Here is a 25,828-nt window from a genome sequence, read left to right on the forward strand (position 1 = left end):
TAGTTAGGCGCTCTCACAGTCCTCGGTCCAATTGACCACCTGTGGCAACTTCTTTTTTGTCAAATCTGTTAAGGGCTTGGCTAGGGTACTGTAGTGGGGTAAGAATTTGCGGTAGTACCCTGCAGTTCCTAGCAAGGACATTACCTGTTTTTTTAGTCTTAGGGTTAGGCCATGCAGCAATAGCCTCCACTTTGTCTGGTTCTGGGTGGAGAGTACCTCCCCCTACACGGTGCCCTAGATATTGCACCTCTCCCATGCCAAGCTGGCACTTCTCGGGTTTGGTCGTCAAACTTGCTCCAGTGATTCGGCCTAACACACTTTTTAGATGGATCAAGAGTGCCTCCCTGATCTGGCTGAACACGACAATGTCATCCAGGTAGGCAACTGCGTGTCCCTACTGGCCTTCCAGCAGGTCATTATCCAGGCGCTGAAAGGAAACAGGGGCATTCTTCATTCCAAAGGGCATGACTAGAAACTCGAACAGCCCAAATGGTGTGATGAATGCGGACTGTTCACGGGCCTCGGGTGACAGCGGGATCTGCCAGTACCCCCTACTGAGATTAATGATAGTAATGTAACGTGCTGGGGCAAGCCTATCTAGTAGTTCATCTATCCTGGGCATGTGATAGGCATCAAATACAGTGGCATAATTTAACCTCCTATAATCCACACAGAACCTTGTACCTCCACACCAGTACCACTGTGGCAGCCCATGAACTGTGAGATCTTTGAATCTTTGCATCACCCCTAGCTGCAGCATCTCATCAATTTCCCTTTTCATTGCCTCCAGCACTTCTTGGGAAGTATGATATGCTGGCTGTCTGAGGGGGGTCTGATTACCTGTGTTTACATGATGTGTAACCAAGTGTGTCTTTCCAGGCTTTCCTGTGAAATGGGACTGAAAAGGTTGTACGCTGTTAGCTAGCTGTTCTAGCTGCATCTCAGACACCTCAGTACTGTAGTGGGCATTTGCCAGTGACCCCCCCTCTTTTGCAGCAGCTGCCAGATCTAGTAAGGGGTCGGGTTCCTGATCACTCTCAGGCAAACTACACACAGCTAACACACATGTCCCTCTGTCATGGTACTTTTTGAGCATATTGATGTGGTACATCTTCTGTCTCTTACGTCCATCCCACTTTTCCACTACATAATCAACATCCGAGAGGCGCTGCTCTATGGTGTAGGGGTCTTCCCAGGCAGCCTGTAGCTTGTTCTACCTCATAGGGATCAGAACCAGGACCTTTTCCCCCACCTCAAATATGCGTTCCTAGCGCTGCGGTCATAACAGAGTTTTTGTTTTGCCTGTGCAGCCTTCTGCTGAGGGGGATGAATCTCTAGAAACACACTCTCCCCAGGTGCAGGGGTTAACTCACTCTGGGCTGTGGCTCTCCTGGTCATTACTGCTAATACAGGGATGGCATTGTTACGGTACCTACAGTATTCACTCCAACCCCTGATGATGGTACATTTGCAATATCATCTGTTAACAGTACATTACACAGTTTTTCATTAGGGTACACCTTTAGACCCATTTCTGAGTGAACAGACTCCGGCCTGTGGAACTGCAAAGGGTTATCTGCTAGAACAGAACTTGGTACATCAATGATACAATCACATTCATTTATACTCATGCTGGGTTGGTCAGCAGGGGTCGCCTGGGGAAAAACTGGGTTAGACTGTACCTTTGCATAATTTACAACATCACTCTCAGTTACATATTTAGTTTGCATTTTCCCCAAATCACACCCCAACAGTACTGTAGCAGGTAAATTGTCCAGCACCCCAACATCACGGATACCTCTCCCAACTCCCCAATCAAGATACACACGAGCCATAGGCACCTCTGGGTGCACCCCACCCACTCCCCGCACAGTAATAGTCTTCCAGGGAATAATATCCTCGGGCCCACTAAGGCTGGGTGGATGAGAGTCAGGTCTGAGCCAGAGTCTAATAGCCTAAGTGCAACTTGGTATCCTACCTGGACCGCTTGTAGATTGTCCCAGGGGTGTCCTTGGGGCCCTTCCACAAACAGGATGGCTGGCACAGGTTTCCCTGCCGGGCCACTCACAGGAGAGGGTGTTGATCTTTTCTTCTTGGGGCAATCGACACTGATGTGCCCCATCTCATTGCACGTAAAACACCTGTGGCCAGTTGCCAAAACAGGTTTTCCTCCCGCCCCCCAAAAGGTGCAGGAAAGCTGGTTTTGCAGGGTACCGCGGGTGTGATCCTCCAGGTCGTCTCTCTCCATGCCGCTTGTCCTGGCATCATCCCCCAGCTCTTCACCATAGAAGTCCGAGTGCTGGTGTACTTGTCTGCCAGGCTGGCAGCCTCCTGAGACGTTTTGGGATCCCGATCCAGGACCCACTCTTTGACCTCCGCTGGACACAGTGCAAGGAACTGTTCTTGGAGAATAAGGTCCTTTAGTTGGTCAAAGTCCGTCACCTGCAATCCATCAACCCACTGATGCAACAGGGTTGACAATTGTGCTAACAGTCCCGCATAGGTATCAGACGGACTGCACTTTGAGTCTCTGAATTTTTGTCGGTAAGCCTCAGGGATGATGTTGAAACGCTGTAACAAGGCTTTTTAATTGCAGCATAATCACCGTCCGGTTCCTGGGGAAGATCTGCAAACGCTTACAAAGCTTTTCCTCTCAGCCCAGGGGTTAAATAACTCGCCCATTCACTGGGTCCAGTGCAAACTGTCGGCAAGTCTTTTCAAACCCCCTGAGGAACATTTCGAGGTTGCCGTCCTTCTCCAATACAGGGAATTGATTGTGCCGGGGCTTTTTCCTACCCTGTTCACAGGTGGCGTCCGGGTCACGGAGTCTGGCCAGCTCCAGCTGGAACACGCGCTCAGCCTGGCGCTCCACAGCCTCAGCCTCTCGGACTGCCCTCCGCTCGTCAGCCTCTCGGGCTGCCCTTCGCTCGGCAGCTTCAGCTTCCTGGTCAGCTCGGTAGTGCAGCACCAGTTCCATGGCTGTGGCTGTATCCACTTCCTTCAGATGCCTGATAGTAGTTTGGAAGTAACCCTACAATGTAGACTCACTTGTCCCAGCAGAGGTATCTAACCACCGCTGGGCATCCACTGTAAAGTCCGTTTCAGACTGAGCCTTTGTGGCAGGGTTATCCATTGTCGGGCTACATCTTGCAGACAGGTTCCGATCCGCCATTTGGAGTAATTGGGCCAGTCGATCCTTGTTCTGGCCCTTCCAGGCAATGTTTCTCTCCATACACATGACCACAAGGTCATCCCTTTTCTGCCGCAGGTAATCTGTGGTCATTCTGGACCTCAAACTAATTGCCAAATAAAAATATAAAAGAAAAACAAGGGGGAAGGGAACAGAAACTATTTGCTATGTATGTCCGTTTAAAAATATAAACCTTGAGCGTAATTCTCCGGTGAATTTATGATGTAGTATCTCTCAAGAATCACACCATTAATTCACTTAAGTTCTTGTGATAAAAACAAAAATTATCAACATTCCACTGCTTGCCACCAATTTGTCACGACCAGCCGGCCGATTCTCCAGATACCTCAATCTGAGAATCACCAACAGTGATTTATGGTTACCTCAGCATGTGTGGCTAATCTAACATGGTACTGCCACCACCAACAAAGTTCACGGGAGTCGTTAGGTTCCCCCCTCAAATCTCAATATGCACACTCACTTATATATAGGTACGTAGCTTTGAACTCACAGGCTTGTGAATTTGACAAGAACACGGAGCATACACTGGATTAAGAGTGTTTAATTCGAAAAATATTTCCAAGGTTATTGATTACAGAAAAAGGTAATACATATATGGACAAGACAAAAATACCACAAATAAGTTTCAGAAAATAAAAGGAATTAAAATGATAAAAAAAACACTTTTTAGACCCTGTGTGAAGGAGACACATGGAGCATCGGGTCCAGGCCAGTCGTCAGAACTCTGCTTAGGCACAAGAACACTTATCATTGAGGGAGAAGCACAGTTATACCCCCACAGCTGCACTAGCCCCCAACTTTGGGGTTTTGACTCTTTCATTGCTGAACACTGGGCATTAAGAAATCGGGCACACCCTTCCATATTGTCTATAGTAAATAGGGGGTTTTGAAACCGTGTGGAGGGGGTTTTAGAAACCAGTAAGCAGGTAACATACCATACATTCCTGTCATCTCCCTCCTAAAGGATTTTATATCCCATGACCTGGCTTGACCAGGTCTGACCATCTGCATTAAGGATGTATCTCTCCCCAAACTTTATGGCCTGTAGAGATAAGAGATGGTTATCTAGATGCCTGGTTCCAGGAAGACAGAAATCTTCCCCAAGCCTTGTAGGAATACAGGTCAAATACAGGACACCGCCTAGAAACCATTTTGACACACACACACACATATATATATATATATATATATATATATTTATATTTATATTTACATTCACGACATCATTCCTGGCGATTATTCTTGAGATAAACGGCACAGCCAGTCAATAGCGAGGTTGTGAATCTTTAACCAGGGTAACCCGATAACAATATTGTGACTACTACTAGGTAGGATGAAAAATTCCATCTCCTCTCGGTGTAGGGCACCTATCTTAAGACAAACCGGAGCAGACTTCGAAGAGACGATACCAGTTTGAAGAGTACTACCATCCATGCCAGATAGGATTAAATTGTTTGGAAGGGAACGGACTGGGATTCTCAGAAATTGGATGACAGAACTGGATAAAAAATTCCCAGCAGCTCCCAGCAGAGCTCGAAAGTCTTCAGAATGAGATCCCACTGAAAGCCCAACTGGTAACAGTGGATCAATTACATGAGAGGGTTTGGACACAACCCCTAACCAAACTCCTCCTGGAATGACTAAGGTTTGGCGTTTACTGACAACAGTGGGCAAGACTTCAGGAAATAACCAGATTTAGCACAATAAAGGCAGAGTTGATTGACCATGCGATGTTGACTGGTAGTAACAATGGAGGATTGAACATGAGCCCGAACTTCACGTCCCCGATTAGACTGCCTTTCCTGGTGTTGTAGGTTGATCTTAATACACAAAAAGATGAGATCAGCAAGAGTTTCTGGCAAGGCAAAGGAAGCTAGATCATCCTACATTCTTTCCGAAAGCCCGTGTAAGCAAGCTGCTTTGAGAGCGGCGTCATTCCATTGCAGTTCAGATGCTATAGTTTGAAATGAAACTACATATTGACCCACTGAACGAGAACCCTGTAGGAGTTGCAGAAGATCGGAAGATGCTGAAATGGACCTTCCAGGTTCATCAAAAATTTACCTAATGCTTTAATGAACACATCATATTTAAAGACGAATGGGTCAGCTCGTTTTCACAGGGGTGAGACCCAATCCCGGGCTGTTCCAGACAGTAGAGAGATAACAAACGCAACCCTGGATTTGGAAGTGGGAAAATTATGGGGTAAACATTCAAAATGGATCTCGCATTGGTTGACAAAACCCCTACAATTTTTTGGGGTACCGTCAAAGCGGTTGGGAGGAACCAATTGGAGGCAAGACTTAGAAACAGCAGGGACCACTGGAGGACTTGTGGGTTCGTGTTGAGGTGGACCAGAAATGGACAGAACTGAGAGAATGGAAGAAAGTTGGTTAGAGAGTCCCTGGAGATGTCGCCCCATGTGTTGCTGGGCGGTCTCCTGTGCCTCGAAGTGAAAGAGGACACTCTGAAGGCCTCTGTCACCCTGAGACCCAGTGGCTTCCATTTGGCCTGTACAAACTGTCACGCCTGGATGTATATAGGCTACAACTGCTGGAACTTGGGCCGGTGGGCAAAGGGTAGCGGGTGAGTGGAAACGGGAAGGCAATATATACGTCCTCTTCATATGTCTCTCCAAGGTGATGGTGAGACCTACCCCAGGGCGCGGAGTCTAGTCCACTCAATGATATTTACCATTGACCCCTCCAAGCGGAATGTGGATTTCATTGCACCAAATGAACAGGTTGCGGTCCCTGAGGCAGGTACCTGGAGAAAACACAAAGATAGATATGGGAGGACTATATAAGCTCTGATGAGCAGGAATGATGCTCCAAAGACTGATATGTGAGTTGCACTGGTAATCAGCACCTGGTATGGGATGCTGAATAGCGATGGTAATCAGGACTTGGTATGTGACGCTGAGTGCCGATGGTAATCGATAGTTGGTATGAGATGCTGAGTGACGATGGTAGTCAGCACTTGGAATGAGACACTGAGAATTGATAGTAATCGATAGTTGCTATAAGATGCTGAGTGGCGATGTTAGCCAGCACTTGGTATAAGACACTGAGAATCAATCGTAGTCAGTACTTCATATGACACACTGAAAATCGATGGTAGTCAGCACTTGGAATGAGGCACTGGGAATCGATGGTGATCGATAGTTGGTATGAGATGCTGAGTGGCGATGGTAGCCAGCACTTGGTATGAAACACTGAACAGCGGTGGTAGTCAGCGCTTGGAATGAATCGCTAAACAGTGGTGGTAGTCACAAGGAGGGTTCACTGGGAAGGAACACTGCGGAGCCTGAGACGCAGTCACAGTAGAAACCACTATAGAAGGGAAGTTATACAGGCAACTTCCTGCTGCAGGAAGTGCCCTAAAATACCCTTTGGTAGCTGGTCATTGGCCAGAGACATCAGCTGACCGACTGCAGAACTACCATAGGAGGATACTGATCAGATGACATGAACCAACATGGCGACGCCCAGGACTGCAACAGCAGCAACCAGGATGCACACATGAAAGCTCTAGCAGTCCCTGGGCAGAATACTCAGCAACTACCTGTCTCCATCGCTGAAGTCCAGACGTTTAGGAGCCCGAAGACGTCATAGCTGACGTGAGTAACGGCCGATCCTAGGCTGCATCCTGACAGTTCCTTCATTGCATACAGAGGGTGGTTTAAACAGTATATCAGAGGATGGGTATATAAATACCCCTTAACAGTATGTCAGTAGTTGTAACAATTGGTTATAATTGTATCTTTGTTAAAATAAACTGTCTCCTGTTTATTTCACTGGGTAAGGATTCATTAATCTGTGCTCAGATAGAATGAACTATGTCTGGGGCCAGAAAGAAAAGTTCCCATTTATGTCTCCACTTAAATATGTAGTCAAAACAATTTAATATAATATGTATCAGTCATCTAAAAAGCCATATTATAATGGGTGTAGCAAAAAATAGGATACACAAATATTAATCTCTCATGGAGTGTATCGCCAATGTTACACTTATTAATCAGAGTGAATTTGCTTTTATTGACTTTTGCTGCATTGTAGTTTACTGTATATAACTACATAAGTTTCACACACTCTATATAATTTCAAAGTGACTGGGTCTCTTTCAATTATGAGACAATTTCATCCACAGCTGTCATTAGTAGTAATATGTTCCTGTTTTACACAGGATCATTTATAGCAGCAAAACTGGATCACCTGAATCATTCATATTGACTACATTGATCCTATTATTTTTTTATATAGACACTTTTAGTACAGGCACATATCCACCACCAAACATGCATGTTTCACTGTGTAAACAGCTTTTTCAAGGCTGCTCATTATTGGTACTGTGCGGCAATGTAAAAGAGAAGAAAACCAAAGAGAAATTAGATTAAGTCTAGATCCAATAATGAATGGGATAAGACGTGCTCTAATTATTTATGATAAATGGAGCTGTAGTATTACCAGAGAGAGTGGTCAGCTCTCTTATTTAACATTTTAATCCCTTTTGAGATTAAGGGACAAATTTACTAAAGGTCAATTTAGATCGATTTTAAATTGATATAAATAGATTATCAGACTTTCTGACCGTAAAATCTGCATATTTATCATCCGTAGGGTGTCAACTTCAATTGCAGTTGAAACCCTATGGATAATAAATTTACAGATTTTATGGTCAGAAAGCCAGTCGATGTTGATCAAATTCAAATTATGCATTTTAAAATCGATCTAAAATCGACCTTTAGTAAATGTAGCCCCTAGATTAGGTGCCAAAGAACTGTCAATGGCAATTCTCTCAATGTCAATAGACAGAAACATACCAAAATTGATTCCCCTTTCATTGTACAGCTAAACTAATAAACACACACATATACATACATGGGCTTGCTAAGTAGAAGGTCTTTACAGAGTCTGTCTGTCTCCTTATTCCAAGATTTACGAAGGGAGTCTCCTCTTTCCAGCAAGGCCAAGACCTCATTCTGAAGCTCTGCAACCATCTGCAGGGAGAGATTACCAGAAGTAATCACCAGAAGACTGCTGTCACGTGGATACTTTTGTCCAGTCAGAAAAACGCAGCATTCTGATATTATGATATGCTCTCTTAGTAGCAGATTATAAGAGACACCTGTTTCCTTATCATTGCAATTCAGATATAGAAATGCTATTTGCTGTATTTTACGAGCTGAAGCATCTTGTCATAGGAAATAGCGTTTCCCATTGAATGCAATGCGTCATTACAGAAACTTCTTGCAATTTCAGGATATCATGTTTTTTCTTGCTACAAGCTGTGCGATACCTTCATAAAAAGAGCATACAAGATGGAGCATAAGATTCAGCGTCATATTATTATTACTCCATAACCATGAAAGTGCCCCAGAGGAGGCAGTTTTCTGAGCTGATCCAATATTTATTTGGTGTCAGTTTGGTGATTCACTAAGCAATAGTGACATAAAGTAATGGAGGCACTAAGGGCCTGAATCAGAGGTGCACGCTAATGCAGCCGCGACTGCGTATTTTGACGCAGCATGACTGTGTTTTTATATCAGTGCCGCAGCTGATGGGATTCGTACAGTTGCCCAACGTCTGTGGCGCTAATCAGACGCTGTACGTATTAAGACACACCATCAACCAGGGATGTTTTAAGAGAGGAGAGGGCCCATGTGCTGCCTCCGTTTGGGCCATCTCCTCTCTGGCAGTGCAGTAGATTCTGGCTTAATGAATCTACTGCGCATGCTCGAGTCTCCGGGAAAATGGCACCCTTGTCTTATTCCTGGGGACAGCTTTTCTGCGCATGCGCAAGTCCCCAGGAAAATGGCCGCCGCCATTTACCCTGTGATTTTTGCTGCTCTGCAGCGTTGGCCCGGCACTGCAGAGCAGCACTTCGGAGACTGTGGAAAGGTAAGTATAACTATATATGTGTGCAGAATATGGTCCCCACACCCTGCACCCATTATAGATACACTCTTGCCATTGACGCACCACTACGCAATGTATCTTCATATTCGCAAAACAACCCTCTCTGCCTGTACATCTGATAGGGCACATTTTACACCTTCTAGTTGCCTGACACCGGTGCATCGTATATCTATGAAAGCTTGGTTGATAAAAGAAACTTGAAGGCACAAAAATGACTTTGTCAATAAAGACAGTCCTGATGTTTGCTTGATCTCATTAAGGTAGGTTACAACATTGGGCTGAACAGGACGGATTTTAGTGAAAAGCATAAAAGTAGAATTTAACATAATGAGTAGTAATACGGTGTAAGATGGTTGGACTTTTATGAAAAGTTTACACTTTTGCACAGTAAGAACCTGACTCACGATCCCGAACAAGTTGTAGCTGCTAAATGGGTGACACTGGGTAACAAAGGGGCTTTTCTAGTAAGCATAAGTTTGCTGTGGGTGTGCAGATGGGATTGTGGACTATTCAGAGGTAAGTGTACACAAAGATCCGTCCATGTCAGACAGATCTCTTGCATCCAGGATAGTGCTGGTGCGCATGTATAGGGGCAGTTGCAGTCACATAGATCTACAGCTCATTCTGTACTACATCTCGCCTATTCTGCTCGTAAATGATCTCCACTGAGTGTTACAGAATCCACCTTGACGCATTTAAACACAGTATAAGATGCCTGTCATGGCTGCTACTTGCCGTGCCTACTCACCTGCTGGTATGCATGAATGTCCTGCTTCAACTCCTGGTTCTGAAGACACATCCTCTTCAGTGACAAAGGCAGAGACGCCAATTCTTGCTAAAGAGAATAGTTTGTGACCATAGATATTGTTATAGCTGGGTACGCTTTGTTTATTGGATGATGATAAAATAACATTTGCTGGGAAATACACACAAATGTTTTAATAAGCCAAAGTCATTTTTATACTAAACCCTTTATATCAAAGTGATACTAATTCTAAAAATGTATCTGTTTGGGATTTATTTATATAAATTACCACAACATAAACGTCACTTCTGATGTGCTACCATCAAGTGTGTAAAACTATATTAGGACGTGACTGAGGGCCTGATTCATATATGCACGCTATGGTAGCTGTGACTGCATCTTTTGCTGCAGCGCGACTGCATCTTTATGGTAACGCTACAGCTGATGTGATACGCCCACAGGATGCGGCACTTATCCACTGCTGTGCGCATTAAGACGCACCATTGCCTGCACCATCCAGCACTGCACCAGCCCAATGGAGGTGCAGAATCTCCATATTAACATGGCCGTTGAAATCGGTGCAACTGCGGAAAAATATGAGATATGGTAAGAACTTACCCTTGTTATCTCTATTTCTACGAAGTCCATAGGGTTCCACAGGATACCTTGGGGGTATAGGTGTGACGTCAGTCGCAGGGCACCAAAGAGTTAAGCTTTCAGCCTCCCAGGATGCACTAGGTCCCCCTCCTATACCCCGCCCCCGGGCCAAGGCACCTCAGTTAGTTACCAAGCCATAGGCCGGAGGAGGAGAAGGAAGAGAGAGAACAAAGATCTGGACACATACAAGAATCACATTCTCACCAGAGGGAGACGGAAAACCGGTGACCAGAGCAAAGCCCATCTGCAGCACAGGTGCGACAGGGCGGGAGTCCTGTGGAACCCTATGGACTTCGTAGAAATAGAGATAACAAGGGTAAGTTCTTACCATATCTCATATTTTCTACTTCAGGGTCCATAGGGTATCCACAGGATACCTTGGGGATGTCCCAAAGCAGTATCCTTTAAGGGTGGGGACGCTCCTGTGCAGAAAGGAGAATCCGCCGCCCGAAGGAAGCATCCTGAGAGGCGAAGGTGTCAAACCTGTAATACCTCACGAAGGTATGGACAGAAGACCACGTAGCAGCCTTGCAGATCTGAACTGCCGAGGCACCACGTCGAGCTGCCCACGAAGGACCCACAGACCTAGTGGAATGAGCCTTCAGAGAAGGAGGGACCGGTAGGCCTTCATGAAGATAAGCTTCAGAAATAGCCATACGGATCCAGGCTGCCAAAGTTTGCTTTGAAGCAGGCCAACCCTTTTTACGGAAGCCAAAGAGGACAAACAAAGCGTCCGACTTCCTAAACGAAGAAGTGCGGTCAACATAAGTCCTTAAGGCCCGCACAACATCCAAAGAGGCCTCACCCACGGAAAGACCCGGTGAGTTAAAGGCCGGAACAACTATTTCCTCGTTAATATGAAACTGGGAAACAACTTTGGGAAGAAACTCGGGCCGAGTGCGGAGCACTGCCCTGTTCCCATAAAAAACCAAGAAAGGGGGTCTACAAGAAAGAGCCCCTAACTCAGAAACACGTCTGGCCGAAGCAATGGCCAGAAGGAAAACAGTCTTAGCTGTTAGCCATTTAAGATCCACTGAGCCCAGTGGTTCAAACGGCGGTCCTTGGAGAGCCCTCAGGACCACAGCCAAATCCCAAGGCGCCACAGGTGGAACAAAGGGCGGCTGAATGCGGAGAACACCCTGCATAAAGGTGCGCACATCCGGGATTGTAGCAATCCTACGGTGAAACCAGACAGATAGGGCCGAAACCTGTACCTTCAAAGAAGCAAGGCGAAGCCCATGATCTAGTCCCGCTTGCAGGAAGGCGAGAATCCGAGACAGACGAAACTCCCGCGGTGCATAACCTCTCGGTCGACACCACTGGAAGAACGTATGCCACACGCGATGGTATATCCTCGCGGAAGACGGTTTCCGAGCTCGCAACATGGTACGCACCACAGAGCTGGAAAACCCCCGGGACCTCAGCATGGCCGTCTCAACAGCCACGCCGTCAAAGACAGCCGAGTCAGGTCCGGGTGAAGGCAAGGACCCTGAGACAGAAGGTCTGGTCGTAGCGGCAACCGCAGAGGAATGTCCACGGACAGACCCTGAAGGTCTGAGAACCAGTACCGTCTGGGCCACGCGGGAGCTATCAACAGGAGCGTCCCTCCTTCCTGTTTGAATTTCCGGATTACCCGTGGAAGAAGGGAGACCGGAGGGAACAGGTATGCGAACCGGAACGTCCACCGGACGGACAGAGCATCCACCAGAGACGCCCCTTCGTCTCTTGTGCGAGACCCGTACACCGGCAACTTGTTGTTGTGCCGGGACGCCATGAGGTCGATTTCTGGAAGACCCCACCTGTCCACCAGTAGTTGAAAAACGTCCGGGTGCAGGGACCATTCCCCCGGATGAACGTCCTGGCGACTTAGAAAGTCCGCCTCCCAATTGAGCACTCCCGGGATGAAGACCGCTGATATGGCCGGAAGATTGCGCTCCGCCCAAACCAGGATCCGAGAGACCTCTACGAGAGCCGCCCGACTGCGAGTTCCTCCTTGCCTGTTTATGTAGGCCACGGTGGTAGCGTTGTCCGACTGGACCTGCACCGGGCGACCCTGGAGAAACCGCTGTGCCTGCTGGAGAGCATTGAAGACCGCACGGAGTTCCAAGATATTTATTGGAAGCTCCGCTTCTGTCGGCGTCCACCTGCCCTGGAACAAGTGTGGACCCGAAACTGCTCCCCAGCCCCGAAGACTGGCGTCCGTTGTCAACAGGACCCAATTTGGAACCCAGAACGGACGTCCCTTGTTGAGGTGGGTCGTCTGTAACCACCACGTAAGGGACAGGCGAACCTCCTGGGTGAGCACAATCGTCTGGGACTTCAGAGACTGAGTCAGCCCGTTCCACTTGGACAGGATCAGGTGCTGCAGAGGTCTGGAGTGAAACTGGGCGTATTCCACCATGTCGAACACCGACACCATGGAGCCCAGTAACCTCATCGCCGAGTGTAAGGACACCCGGCGGCTGTGCAGACAACTGCGCACCCTTGACTGTAAAGCAGAGATCTTGTCCTCCGTCACGAAGATCCTTTGCTGTCCCGAGTCCAATAAGGCTCCAAGATGCAGAATCCTCCGAGACGGGATTAGAGTGGACTTCTGCCAGTTGATTAGCCAGCCGTGCCGTTGCAGCAGTGCAATGGTCAGGTCCAAGTGGCGTAACAGGAGCTCTGGAGATCCTGCCACCAATAACAGGTCGTCCAAATACGGCAACATGCGGACTCCCTGCAGCCGCAGAGAAGCCGCCATGACCGCCATCACCTTGGTGAAAACACGTGGTGCTGTTGCCAGGCCAAAAGGTAACGCCCGAAACTGGAAGTGGTCGCTGCTGATTGCGAACCTGAGGAACTGTTGATGGCGCCAAAGAATAGGGACATGCAGGTAAGCGTCCTGTATGTCCAATGACACCAAGTAGTCCCCAGGTTCCAGCGCCAGAATGATGGACCGTAGGGTCTCCATCCGAAACTTCGGGACCCGCAAAGACTTGTTGAGTGCTTTGAGGTTGAGAATCGGACGATATGACCCATTGGGTTTCTGTACCAAAAATAGATTTGAATAGAAACCCTGGCCCCTCTGGGAGAATGGAACCGCCACTATAACTCCAGCCTGGAGCATAGTGTGCAATACCTTCCGCAGCTCCGTAGCCTTGTTCCGGTCTGATGGGAGACCCGTGGTGAAGAAGCGAGCCGGGGGTCTGTGCCGGAAGGAGAGGGCGTATCCGTGAGAAACCACCTCCAGAACCCAAGTGTCTGTCGTAGTGGTCGACCAACACTGGGCGAACTGTAGCAGGCGGCCTCCCACCCTGGGATCCCCCAAAGGGAGGCCCGGACCGTCAGGCCGCAGGCTTGTCATCTGGCTTGGGGGCCGGACGTCTGGTACTCCATGCCTGCTTCCGGGGCTTGACCGATTTCTTAGGGCCAGCCTGTCGAGGAAACGACTGTGGTTTGGGCCTGCCCTGGGCCCTAGATGACCGAAAGGACGATGGTCCCGAACCAGAAGGAGCAGCGGCCGACGGGAGACAGGCAGATTTGGCTGCCGCCAGCGTGGCCACAATCTTATCCAGATCCGGACCGAAGAGAACTTCTCCGGTAAACGGCAACGCTTCCAGACCTTTCTTGGAATCTGCGTCCGCCTTCCAGGATCGCAGCCACAAGGTGCGACGAGCAGCTACCGCTGCTGAAGAAATTCTAGACACCAGAGTACTAATGTCTAGAGCCGCCTCGTTGATGTAGGTGGCCGAATCACGGAGATTGCCAATCAACTCCGCCTGATCGGCCGGACAGTCGGATTCAAAAGAAGCCTCTAATGAATCCGCCCAGCGCTCCATCGCTCTGGCAACCCAGCAAATGGCCATAGCCGGCCGTGCTGCCCCCCCTGCAAGGGAATAAGCGGACTTCAGGCAGATTTCTACCTTGCGGTCCGTAGCATCCTTAAGGGAGGACATGGATGGCATCGGCAATGTGGCACTACGGACAAGACGGGTCACGTGAGAATCCACCTGTGGAGGGGATTCCCACTTCGCAAAATAATTATCCGCGAACGGATAAGCCACCGCCAGGCGTCTCTGCGGCTGGTATCTTTTGCCAGGTTGTTTCCACGCCTCCTCTAAATGGTCCACCAACTGACCCGAAAGAGGAAAGACTGTGGCATCGCCCTTCACATCTTTGAAAAAGGCATACTTAGATTTAGCCGCTGGGGGAACTTCGTCCTCAATCACCAAGGCTGTGCGGACCGCCCGAATAAGCCCAGGAATATATACTTTGGACTTAGCATCAGCGTCCTTAGTATGGAGAGGTTCCTGATCGTAAGGATCTAGAATCTCCCCATCATCAGACGTTCCTTCGTCATCCTCATAAGGAGCGGACAGAGACGCCACCGGCCTTTTATGAGACCGCATCACAGACTCCCCTTGCAACACATCCGACAAGTGCTGTACAGAACTCGTCAGGGAGTTAACCCACGCTGGCTCCTGAGAACCCGGGAGCGGGGAAATAGGGAGACTGTGGGGTACCACCAATTGTCGTGGGAACCCCTGCATGGGTGACGACACCACAGACTGCTGGGACAAACCCATCGGAGTAAACGCGGGCTGCGGAGCTAACTGGCCCACTAAAGCTGTTAACGCCTGAGCGAAACAAGCCCAGGGCGGCTCCTGTACCGGTGCTGTAACCGTAATAGGCCGCGCCATGGACAAACACTGCCGGCAAAGGCCCTCCGCGCTACCCTCCCCCTCCGCTAACGGTACTTTGCACGTGGTACACTGTAGCCGGAGGGGAAAATCACTTTCAGACATGATGGCACCACGTATGTGACCTCTCTCACCAATTAAGTATTAAATAGGCGAGAGACCACCCTGCAGCACCGCACCGCAAGGGCTTTAGCAGAAAGAACAGGGACAGTAATAAAGCTGACAGTTTAGATGAAGAAAAGATTACAGGCAGCAGCGCTAGCACAGTCACATACAATGCAGAGAAATAACAATTCCTGCACTAACAGCGCTGATCACTCAACTACACAGACACAGGGCCTGGTAGGACACAGCGCTGCATACACAGACCTGACCACAGCGGAGGAGAGGTATGCGGGGGGACCCAGACCACGATGCTTCCGTCCAGCGCTTCCAGCAGCGTTCACCATGCGTTCTGGAGAAGATGGCCGCCGAGGAGCAGAGAGGAGGCTGGCCTGGGGGAGGAGCGCTGCCACAGGACCAGTCGGCAGCATGCAGAGAGGGCTGTGTGCAGCGGGGGAGGCGCCGGCTGTGAGACAGGGAAGGCGCGCTCCCCTGGCATGCATTTAACCCCTGGGACGCCGCAGCGCTACCGCTCTGCTGCGGTCCGCTGTCCCCGGGGGTAGTGGAAGCGCAGGTTGGTCGCCTGGCTCCACGCTGCAGCCAGTCCCCAGGGAGCCCCCTGCCTGGGGACTTAGGACCATGTGATCAGCGGGGACCCACCGCGGGACCCCGCTGCTTACCTCTGTCCCCCTTGAATCCGGCCATGGTCCGGAGCATCTGGGGTCACCGCTAGCTGTGACCCCAGACGCCCACCAGCATCCCCGGATCAGTACCGGCGTTCTGGTACCGGCGGGGTGTAGGGAAGACAGCATGGACGTCAGGACTGACTGTCCATGCTGTACATCCAGTTGTGCAGCCACAGCTGCATGAAGAATAAGCTTCAGGGGCTCTTCTAGCCCCCACTCCAACAGGTGCACCCGACTCCGGCCGGGCACCAAACTAAACTGAGGTGCCTTGGAACGGGGGCGGGGTATAGGAGGGGGACCTAGTGCATCCTGGGAGGCTGAAAGCTTAACTCTTTGGTGCCCTGCGACTGACGTCACACCTATACCCCCAAGGTATCCTGTGGATACCCTATGGACCCTGAAGTAGAAAAGACACAGTCGCTGACCACAACACTTGGCTCCTGGCAGTAACCATCAGGACACATGCGCAGACTGAAAACATCATGCGCTAGTGTCTGGCATCGGCACTGCGTGCACCTATGAATCAGGCCCTGAATGACGATATCAGTGATACTGGCTGATGGTTCGTTTGAAAAGTGTTCAAGCCATTAACTACTATAGCTAAATTAGAAAATGATTTATAACATGGACATTTTGATAAAATAACATTATAGAAAGAAGCTGGGAAACACTGGTGTCAGTCAGGCATATTAGGAAAGTCCAGAAATTCTGCTGCTGTTGCTAAAACGTGAAGTGCTCCAGAGTTGAATGCTGTCTATTGACACTGCAGTATCTACTAAATACAGGGGTCGATGTATTAACCGCCAAAGCAGCATCAGTGCACGTTATGTGCGCTGATACCACTTCTCCCCCATGTATGATTGGGGAGGCTGGGCGGTAAATTACAGGGGCGCCATGCCTAGGCAATGTATGAACGGTCAGGCGAACCGCTGCAGCTATTGATATCGTCAGCTGCAGCTTGGCGATACCATATCCCCACAGCAGTGACAGCGATGTCTCTGCTGCGGGTGCTGCCGGGATCCTGTGCATGCTCAGTGGAGCCGGACGGGAGTGAGACACAGCGTGTCAGCACTAGGCTGATGTGCTGTGGGCTATAGCAGGGATCACCGGAGGGGGGAGTTATCACTCCCCTGCTCTGGCCGATGAGATGTTAATACATCTCATCGTTAGTGCTTCCTGCTTCGCCTCGGTAAAGAGGCAAAGCAGGAAGCGTTATAGTGGCACGATAAGTGGCGCTATAATACATCTACCCCATAGTCTTTTCTGGCTGGAAGAGCACAACATTCTATAGGACATCACCCTTATGTTCCATTCACATATCAGCACAATTAGTTGCATTTGACTGCAGTGTTTTCACATCACTTAAACCACAGGGGAAAAATTGCACTCTAAGGCACAGTGTACAGCTTGTTCACATTGTAATGTGTGCCCTGTCTGGGGTTTATACATGGGTTAGTTATTATGTACATCTTTGGTAGTTGCACGTCTGCATATATTGCAAGGACTGCGTTGAGTGTATTCCGATGCTGCAATCGTGCTTGGTGCATCTTTAGATGCCACTATCGTTCACAACATTGAAACTTTCACCAGCCCTATGGTAGGTGCAGAGTCTCCATCTTAATATTGGCTGCAATGTGAGCAATTAAGTGTCTGTGTAGGCAAATAGCAACACGGCCGAGGCACTCCCAGAGGAGCCGAGAGGGGGGGGGGGTAATAATTACCCGTGCCCAGGCTGCTGAAGGGGCCCGGCGCCGCTAGCGTTCCATCTTAAATCACAGCAGCCCAGCACATGCTGTTGTGTACTGGGCTGCAGTGGGAGACTGCTCGCGGCGGCTGAGCAGCAGCCACAGCAGTCTCCTATGACTGTGGGGGGGAGCGATCATGCTGATCGTGCCCCCCGCGGCTTTGCGCCAGGCTGGGGGGCTCACAGCGCCGACCCTCCCCAGCGCCGCTATGCGGGGCTACAAAAGTCTTTAGAGGTAAACAGATCCTAAGGGGACGTGGTCACACCACCCGCGAATAGGCCACGCCCCCTCATTTCACCCGGGCCAGGAAGGCCTCTCTAAGCCCCTGGGCACTCCCATAAGACAGACCATCTCTGTGTGAATAGCCACCTCCCAGTCACCGCCCACAAATGGCAAATATGTTTCCAAAAGTACTTCTCCGTGTGTGCATCTGACAGAGCCGGCCCTAGGCAATTTGGTGCCCTAGGCAAAATTATGACTGGTGCCCCCTAGCAGATAATCTCACCAGCAATCTAAAGGCACACATCCACTTGCAGACATGAAAACGACTGCACGATTACGACATTGTAATCGTGCAGTCGATTGTCAGTCTGTGCTGTGCCTACACTAAACGTTCAGTCGCTCAGTGTAGGCACATCAATCATCCACTACAATGCTGAACCTGACGTTATCGTCAGGTTGTACGGCATTTCAGTGCGACGATTGATGTCGGAAGTTCGCACCGCTGGTCGTTTCCGACATAAAAGTGCACGATTACTGAGCGATTGCAAGATTACGATGTCGTAATCATGCAATCACTAATTATCGCTAAATGGATGCTTGCCTTAAGTGTTTATATTCAGATGTAGTTATATTGCCGGCGGATGGGATGCCAGCTGTCCATATATACCGTCACTGGAATCCCGAACGTCCAGACCTGGGTATGTATGTCAGTTTCCCCAGAATGGGGGTTTAGATTTAGGCACTCCCGGGGAAATATTAGGGATAGGCACCCCCCGGGGAGGATTAGGGTTAGGCTACGTGGAGGGAGGGGGGTTAGGCACCCCCCTGGGAGGGTTAGGTTGGTTTAGGGTGCAGGAAGGGAGGGGATAGGGTTAGGCACGACTAAGGGTGGGTTAAGGGGGGGGGGGTGAGGGGGAGGGTTAGGGTACTTATCTCCCCTGTCAGGATCTTCAGTGATCGAGCTTCCGTCTATTCAGCTGCCAGCATATCATACTGATCCCATGTGTATATATATATATATATATATATATATATATATAGGATCAGTATGATATGCCGGCGGCTGAATGGTATATATATATATATATATATATATATGTGTAAAAATATACATATATATAGCTATATGTACACATATACACACATACACATCCTATAATTATACATATATAAACATATATACATACATACATGCACATATATATATATATATATATACACACATATATGTATATATATATATATATATATAAATATATATATATATATTATAATGTACACATAGGTCCCAGTGCCTTCAAATTTAATTAGTAAAAAAAAAAAAAAGCTGCCTGTCTTACTTTTCCAAGCCAACAGACTGCACGGCCACGTTCCTCTCTTCAGAGCAGCCACATCAACCTCCATACTTAGGGACCGGGCTGCGGCTGTGCTCTCCATTCCGCTCGACCCCTTCTTCCTGCAGCCTGCCAGTCACTGAGCGCAGGCTGCAGCTTCACATTGGACAGCTTCCATTGGACAGCTGAGCCGTCGCTCAGCTGCCCAGCACCTCTCTGCGGCGCCGGCGGCTGTGCGCAGCGCTAGTGATCGGATCATTATAGAGATCCGATCTCTGGCGGGGGGGCTCAGCGAGGGGGGCCCGGGGGTACTTACCCCCAGTGCTCACCCCTTAATCCAGCTCTGGGGGGCAGCATAGCGGAGGGGGTGGGGGGCATCGGCAGAGCCCTGGAATGCCCTTAGTCATTCCAGTCGCCCTAGGCATTTGCTTAGAATGAATATGCCTAGGGCTGGCTCTGGCATCTGAAATCGCAACTGCAACTCTGTACAAACACAATCAGGGCACATGCGTGATGCGTCTTAGAGGCAAACAGCTATGACAGGTGCTTGATTAGTTCTTTAATGCGTTGATTACTACATAATCTTAGTTTATGCTATGTGTATTTCCGGTATAAACAATAGTTCACTTCTAGATTATGGCTCAAGCACAGGTCTACTACCTCTTTATATAGCAATAAAATTTAATATTCAGTTTCATTGCGGCACTAAAGCCCAGGAGTATACTTGCATTGTACAGGGCAGATCTGAAAACTACAGGGACCTCCTTTTTTGGAGTGTTACTGGAAGATTCACAGGACCTAAGAATGCAGCTTGCAGACCAGGCTCAGAGAGGGAACCTGCATGGTACGTTCCATACATAGCTCCGGGTAGAGAGGAGATCCCCCAATATCAGCAGGGGTAATGGAGACAAAGTATTTCCTGCTCATGTCAGAGACTTGTGTGCTTTCTTTTATTGTTTTAAGGTAAATCTGGTACATGAAATATGCTCGTTACAGGAGCTTAGATATAAAGCAGATATATAGCAGCTACTATATAGTCAAGTGACTATTACCTGGCAAAGTAATTTGTGTCAGAAAACACGTTGTAGTCGACTTATGTATAATAAACGGCCTAAGGAGGCACATGGTTAGGGCAGCTGAGTTTATGGGGCACATAAAAATGGCTGTATATATGAAAATTAAATTGTATCACAGCAGATGCCAAGACATTTTCTACTTAATTTCTTTGTACTGATGAACTTAATGTAACTGTCACAATGACTTCAGATGGTGCAGTTAACATTGGTGACTGGTTCTATGTTCAATATGATGGAAAGAGTTACCCAGGTGAGATCAAGGACATCAGAGATGGTGGAGCAAGCTGGCAGCAACTGGAAATGGCCATCATCACCAGATGAAATATTTTATACATCTTCACAGTTAATCAGGAAGATAAACAGGCCTACATTTATTAATTCAGGTGGATTCTACAGATTTGAGTAATTTGCATGAGAGCCCTTTGACTGGGTACAGAAATGTAACATGAGTCACATTCGTATGTAACATGAGTCACATGTAAAAATTTATTTTAAGTATAGTTGGTTAACATTTAGTTTTTTGTTTATGTGTCAATATTAAGTTTAGGGTCTTATAAGTGTATAGTGTAACAATCATATTGTAAAAATAATGAGTTGAGCAGATTAAAATAAATCTATAAGTCCACTCAGTTCCTATGTCCATTCTGTTGTAACATAAATCACGCATATAAACTAGGGATGTGCAGGCTCGGTTCTACTCGGTTCCGTTCGGTTCTTTTTACCGAATCTTATTGGCTATCCAAAACTCGTGACAGCTGAAACCCAATAAGATCCGGTAAAAAGAACCGAACGGAACCGAGTAGAACCGAGCCTGCACATCCCTAATATAAACACTAAAATTTAACTACTAAGAGTGTACATTTTTTTCTGCTTTTAAGCACTAATTATGACTACCTACCACATATATTATTGTCATATTTTTAAAATGTTGAATTTCAGCTTCATTTTTGCGTGTGGTGCATTTAAACTTCTAAAAGTTAACATGTAATGTAACAGGAGTCACATGGAATGACCCCCTAGCTTATCCTATGGGCTTATATGTTGTCTTATCATAAGAAGAGAGCAATAATGTTCCCAAATTGAAAACCGCAACCACTCAAACCTCAAAGCTATATTGTGGAAATTATGTGTCTCTTGCTGGTTCTCTCACCTCCACTACATTCTGTAGGATGACATCCTTCACTGTCTGCCGACTTTCCAACAACTTCTGAGACTCTGTATGAGCTAAAGCTTCCACATCAGCAGCCTGGTCCTGACCAAGGAGATGAGAGAAAGCAGTGAGTAGTGTACATGCGCGCATGTAATGTTTCCATCACAAACAAACTTATTCCTCCCACCTGATGAGTCTCATTTAACACTCGTAGCTGTCTCTCAAGATCTGCAGCCTCCAATACTTTCATCGAATGCCCCCGATCCCGGTACACTTGCAGGCGATGTAAGTTCTCCTGAGTAGCCTTTATCTTTTCCTCACAGGCCTGTAGCTGAAGACGCAGTGCTGTAATCAAAAACAGCCACTGATAGATGGAACAGAGTTAATAAACTACAGCTTTTTACTTTATATATGGTCTATGCAAACTATCCACATACAGAATTGATAAGAGGCAGGTGAGGTTGGCAAGGGAGTAGGTGACCAATAGCCTCCTGCACAGTCCAACTTTTACAGACGAGATCTGGCAAAAACAGATTACTGGGATTTACTGGTGATGTACCAAGCAGCACAACGTTACCTTATAGCGGAGTTCTGGCAAAGCTTCAGAAATAGGCCGCATCCATGATTATTATGCAGGAGGCTTACCATAAAGGACTACGGGCCTGATTCAGACCCACTCGCAAGCGGCTGTCCGCTCGCAAGTGGGTCGATGGTGTGCACTGAGCATGCGCACGACGGCGGGAGCTCCGTCGTGCGCATGCGCCAGACGCGACGAGCGAAGGACTTTCCTTCGCTCGTTGTGTGTGATCAAAGGGGGCATGCTGTTGATGTTGATTGACAGCACGCCCCCTTTGGTGGGCGTGCCTCCCTGACGGGGGCGTTCCCAAGGGAACGCCTACCGTCAGAAGCCGGCCCACTGACATCACTAGTGATGTCAGTGGGAGTGATTTTGGCTCTGATAGAGCCAAAATCACTCCGGGCCTTGCGGTTGAGAAACTCAACCGCAGGCTCCGGCTCGCAGTGGCGATGGTCAAGACCATCGCGGCCATCAACCTGCACGCTCGTATAGGCTGTGGGTGGTGACCCACAGCTATACGAGCGCCCAGGAGGACGCTCCATAATTATGGAGGACGGCCCTCATTCAGAGCGTGCGCTCTGCTCAGAGCGTCCGGCTCTGAATGAGGGCCTACATTTCTATTTCTTCTAATAAGAGTGATGTATTATGGGCCACATACTTATGCTACTGTTGCAGGCATATAATGCAAGCCCTTCTGCTAAAATCCCCTTAAATAGACAATCAATCACAAGGAGCCAATGTGGGAAAATGCTTGTGACTGCCTGGGTAGTGAAGGGGAGTCCCAGGTACTCCAGGCTACAGTCCTTGCGCGTAAGTCATTGATTCCCATATGTTCTTGAATGAAGGTGCCCTAGAGTATCAGCATTTTTTTTCACAGCATCACTGGGCCAAAAACTTCTTATTGAGAAATTTAGCAAAAATTATTAAATGAAGTAAATTGTGCTTATTTGTTACCCTTACATTCCGTTATGTGGTGGTGGAAAGGTTTGCGCTTCTGTTTGTCCACATATTTTATGACTGGCAGCCACCAGCACTGGTTTTTCCAATCACATTGACCATAAATAATGTGATTTGGTCCTGGACCACCAATTCGTGGCACCTCAGGGTGCTATGGCACCCAGTTTGAGAACCACTGTCATAAGCAGTGTCGGACTGGGGCATAAAGGGCCCACAGGGGAATGCAATGGCAGGGGCCCGCTGAAGGGGCGTAACCAGCCTTTTGTAGGTGTGGCCATCAATTGAAGGGGTGTGGTCATTCCCATTAAATAATATCAATTATCTATGACACTTTTAATATAATACCAATAATCTGTGTCCCCTTTTTTATAGTATCAATAATCTGTGCTCTGTTTTGTTAGGTAAATAATCCCTGCCCCCTTTATAAAAATATCAATAATTGGTGACCCTTTTATTATAGTAGCTGGGGTCGGATTGGGAGAGAAAACAAGCAGCCCTAGTGGGGGCGGGGTTCCTCCTGATAGGGCCTGATTCTGTGATTTTGAGTCAGACGCAGTTGCACTTTCTTTGCGTCTTTTAAGCAGTTGCATCTGCCACTTAATGCTAATGCTGCTACAATGCCCTTCTCTGGGGTACATCCATGCGTCCAAATATGCAAGGACTGAGACGCCCACTGACAGTGTCTACAGACGCTGCAGTCATGCTTTGTGCATGTTTAGATGCCACCATCGGTCGCACCATTGAAACTTTTACCAGCCCTATGCTAGGCGCATATCATCCATCTTTCATTAACATGCCTGTGTTGCTACTATAACGCCCATACTTTGTTACATCTGCGTCTGATTAGCCAACTACCTAGGAACACCCAACACATTACTAATACACTTCATGGTGCATCTGTCTGAATTTGTACTGCAACTCTGTATGAACACCCCTGGGACAGTACAACTCAGACGCATGCGCAGACTAATAACATCACGTTAGAAAATAAAACACTTTGGTCTCCACAAAAAAAAACCCAACACATTTACCGCAATAAGAAGACAATAAAACACAATGGCCCTGAAGAGGAAAAAAATAAAATACATTGTCGCACAAAAGAAAAAAAAACACATTGACTCGCAACAGAAAAAAAAAACACAGTAGCCCCACACAGAAAAAACAAAGAAACACATTAGCCCACGACAGGAAGAAACACATACATACTTGCCCTAGTTCCCCACAGGAGTCTGATCTGTCTGCAGTACTTGCTGACATGCTTAGCTGCGGGACATTTGGACTGCACCACACATCTTGAAGCAGGTCAGGGGGTCCTCAGTTACAGGGCAGGGCTGACATTGGAAATTGTGTGGCCTGGGACTGACAAAATAGGCAGGGCCCCCCTTTTTCCAGGGCTGGGACTCAAGTCCCAGCAGTCTTCCCCACCAGATGGCAGCCCTGACTGAGGCCCTAACTAGACTTTTTGGTGCCCTGTGCCTGAGAGAGCATTGGCGCCCCCCATTTTTTAAATAGGGACATAAGATAGTGCACCTGACCTCATGGGGAAGGGCCAGGGAAGAGATAGGGGAGGCCAGGAGATGCTGGGGATAAATGAAGAGGAAGCTACAAGTGGGAATGGTAATATACAGGAAAATTGACAGGCCCAAACAGCGCCCCCTACCCTGTGCCATGGCACTGGTCGCACCACCCTAGTTACAGCCCTGACTGAGGCATAATATTTTATACTGGAGTGGGCACTGTGGGTCATAATATTTAATACTAGAGCAGTCGCAGTGTGCAAGGGAGACAGACCGGACAGGCAGAGCTGGAGAGAGAGGGAAGGAATGGGGGCTCGAGGAGGGGATGGGGAGAGGAGACTTAGGCTCACATAATGAACTCACCCTTATTGGCTACCCAGCTTCTGGGTGCTGTTCTGTACTATCTCAGGGGGTAGGCTGGTTAGGCTATCACCCCCAGTTGGAGCCATGTTACGCAGCCGCTGCTCCCGGCTACCGTCACCCGGAAGTGCCCGCTATCAGGAGCAAATGACCGCTTCCAGTTTGTGTTCCACAGTGGAACGGAAGTACTGGAAGCACGGCTCCGGCCAACAGTATGAGCCGAGCCGGCTGAGGGGACTATGGGACCAGCGCAGCAGGAACTTACCCGGTGGCCCAATCTGCCCCTGATAGTAGCAATAAATGGTGCCCCTTTTAAATTAGATTAACAATACAATACTATACATAGTTTATATAAACTATCTACATAGTGTACACATACATAGTGTACATAAACAATCGTATACATAGAACACACACACTATATATATATATAAATATATATACACACACACACACATACATATATATTGCATACACATACATGCATATACATAGTGTACATAAACAATCCTATACATAGAACACGTGTGTATATATATATATATATATATATATATATATATATATAGACACACACACACACATACATAGTGTACATAAACAATTTTATATATATATATATATATATATACACATACATAGTATACACAAACATACGTGCATATACACATATAGTATAGACATGTTTACATATACACATACATAGTATACATACTGTGACACAGTCAGATTAGGGGTTCCCTCTCCTGGGTAGAAGGACTCCTTTCTTACACACACCCACAGCAGCAGGGAAGCAGCACACCAGTCTGGATGCAAGTACAAGCTGGTCGGCGCCAGTCTTTATTGTACAATGTCAGAAACAACATAAAGAAAACATAAACATAAATCC

General features: G+C 47.9%; 1 protein-coding gene across 2 annotated transcripts in view; it reads right to left on the reverse strand.

Moving 5' to 3' along the window:
* Nucleotides 1–25,828, reverse strand: part of CUNH20orf96 (chromosome unknown C20orf96 homolog) — a 99,417-nt gene that overhangs the window by 9,800 nt on the left and 63,789 nt on the right. For both annotated transcript variants that reach the window (XM_088467156.1, XM_088467155.1), the window contains exons 6-9: nucleotides 21,716–21,873; nucleotides 21,529–21,630; nucleotides 9,878–9,964; nucleotides 8,092–8,210 (exon numbers count right to left, since the gene is read on the reverse strand). In XM_088467156.1, the coding sequence (XP_088323282.1) occupies nucleotides 8,092–8,210; nucleotides 9,878–9,964; nucleotides 21,529–21,630; nucleotides 21,716–21,873 (466 nt within the window). The remainder of the gene's footprint in view (nucleotides 1–8,091; nucleotides 8,211–9,877; nucleotides 9,965–21,528; nucleotides 21,631–21,715; nucleotides 21,874–25,828) is intronic.

This window comes from Taudactylus pleione, unplaced genomic scaffold (genome assembly GCF_031769625.1).
Source record: "Taudactylus pleione unplaced genomic scaffold, aTauple2 ptg000069l, whole genome shotgun sequence".
In the NCBI taxonomy this organism is placed as follows: Eukaryota; Metazoa; Chordata; class Amphibia; order Anura; family Myobatrachidae; genus Taudactylus; species Taudactylus pleione.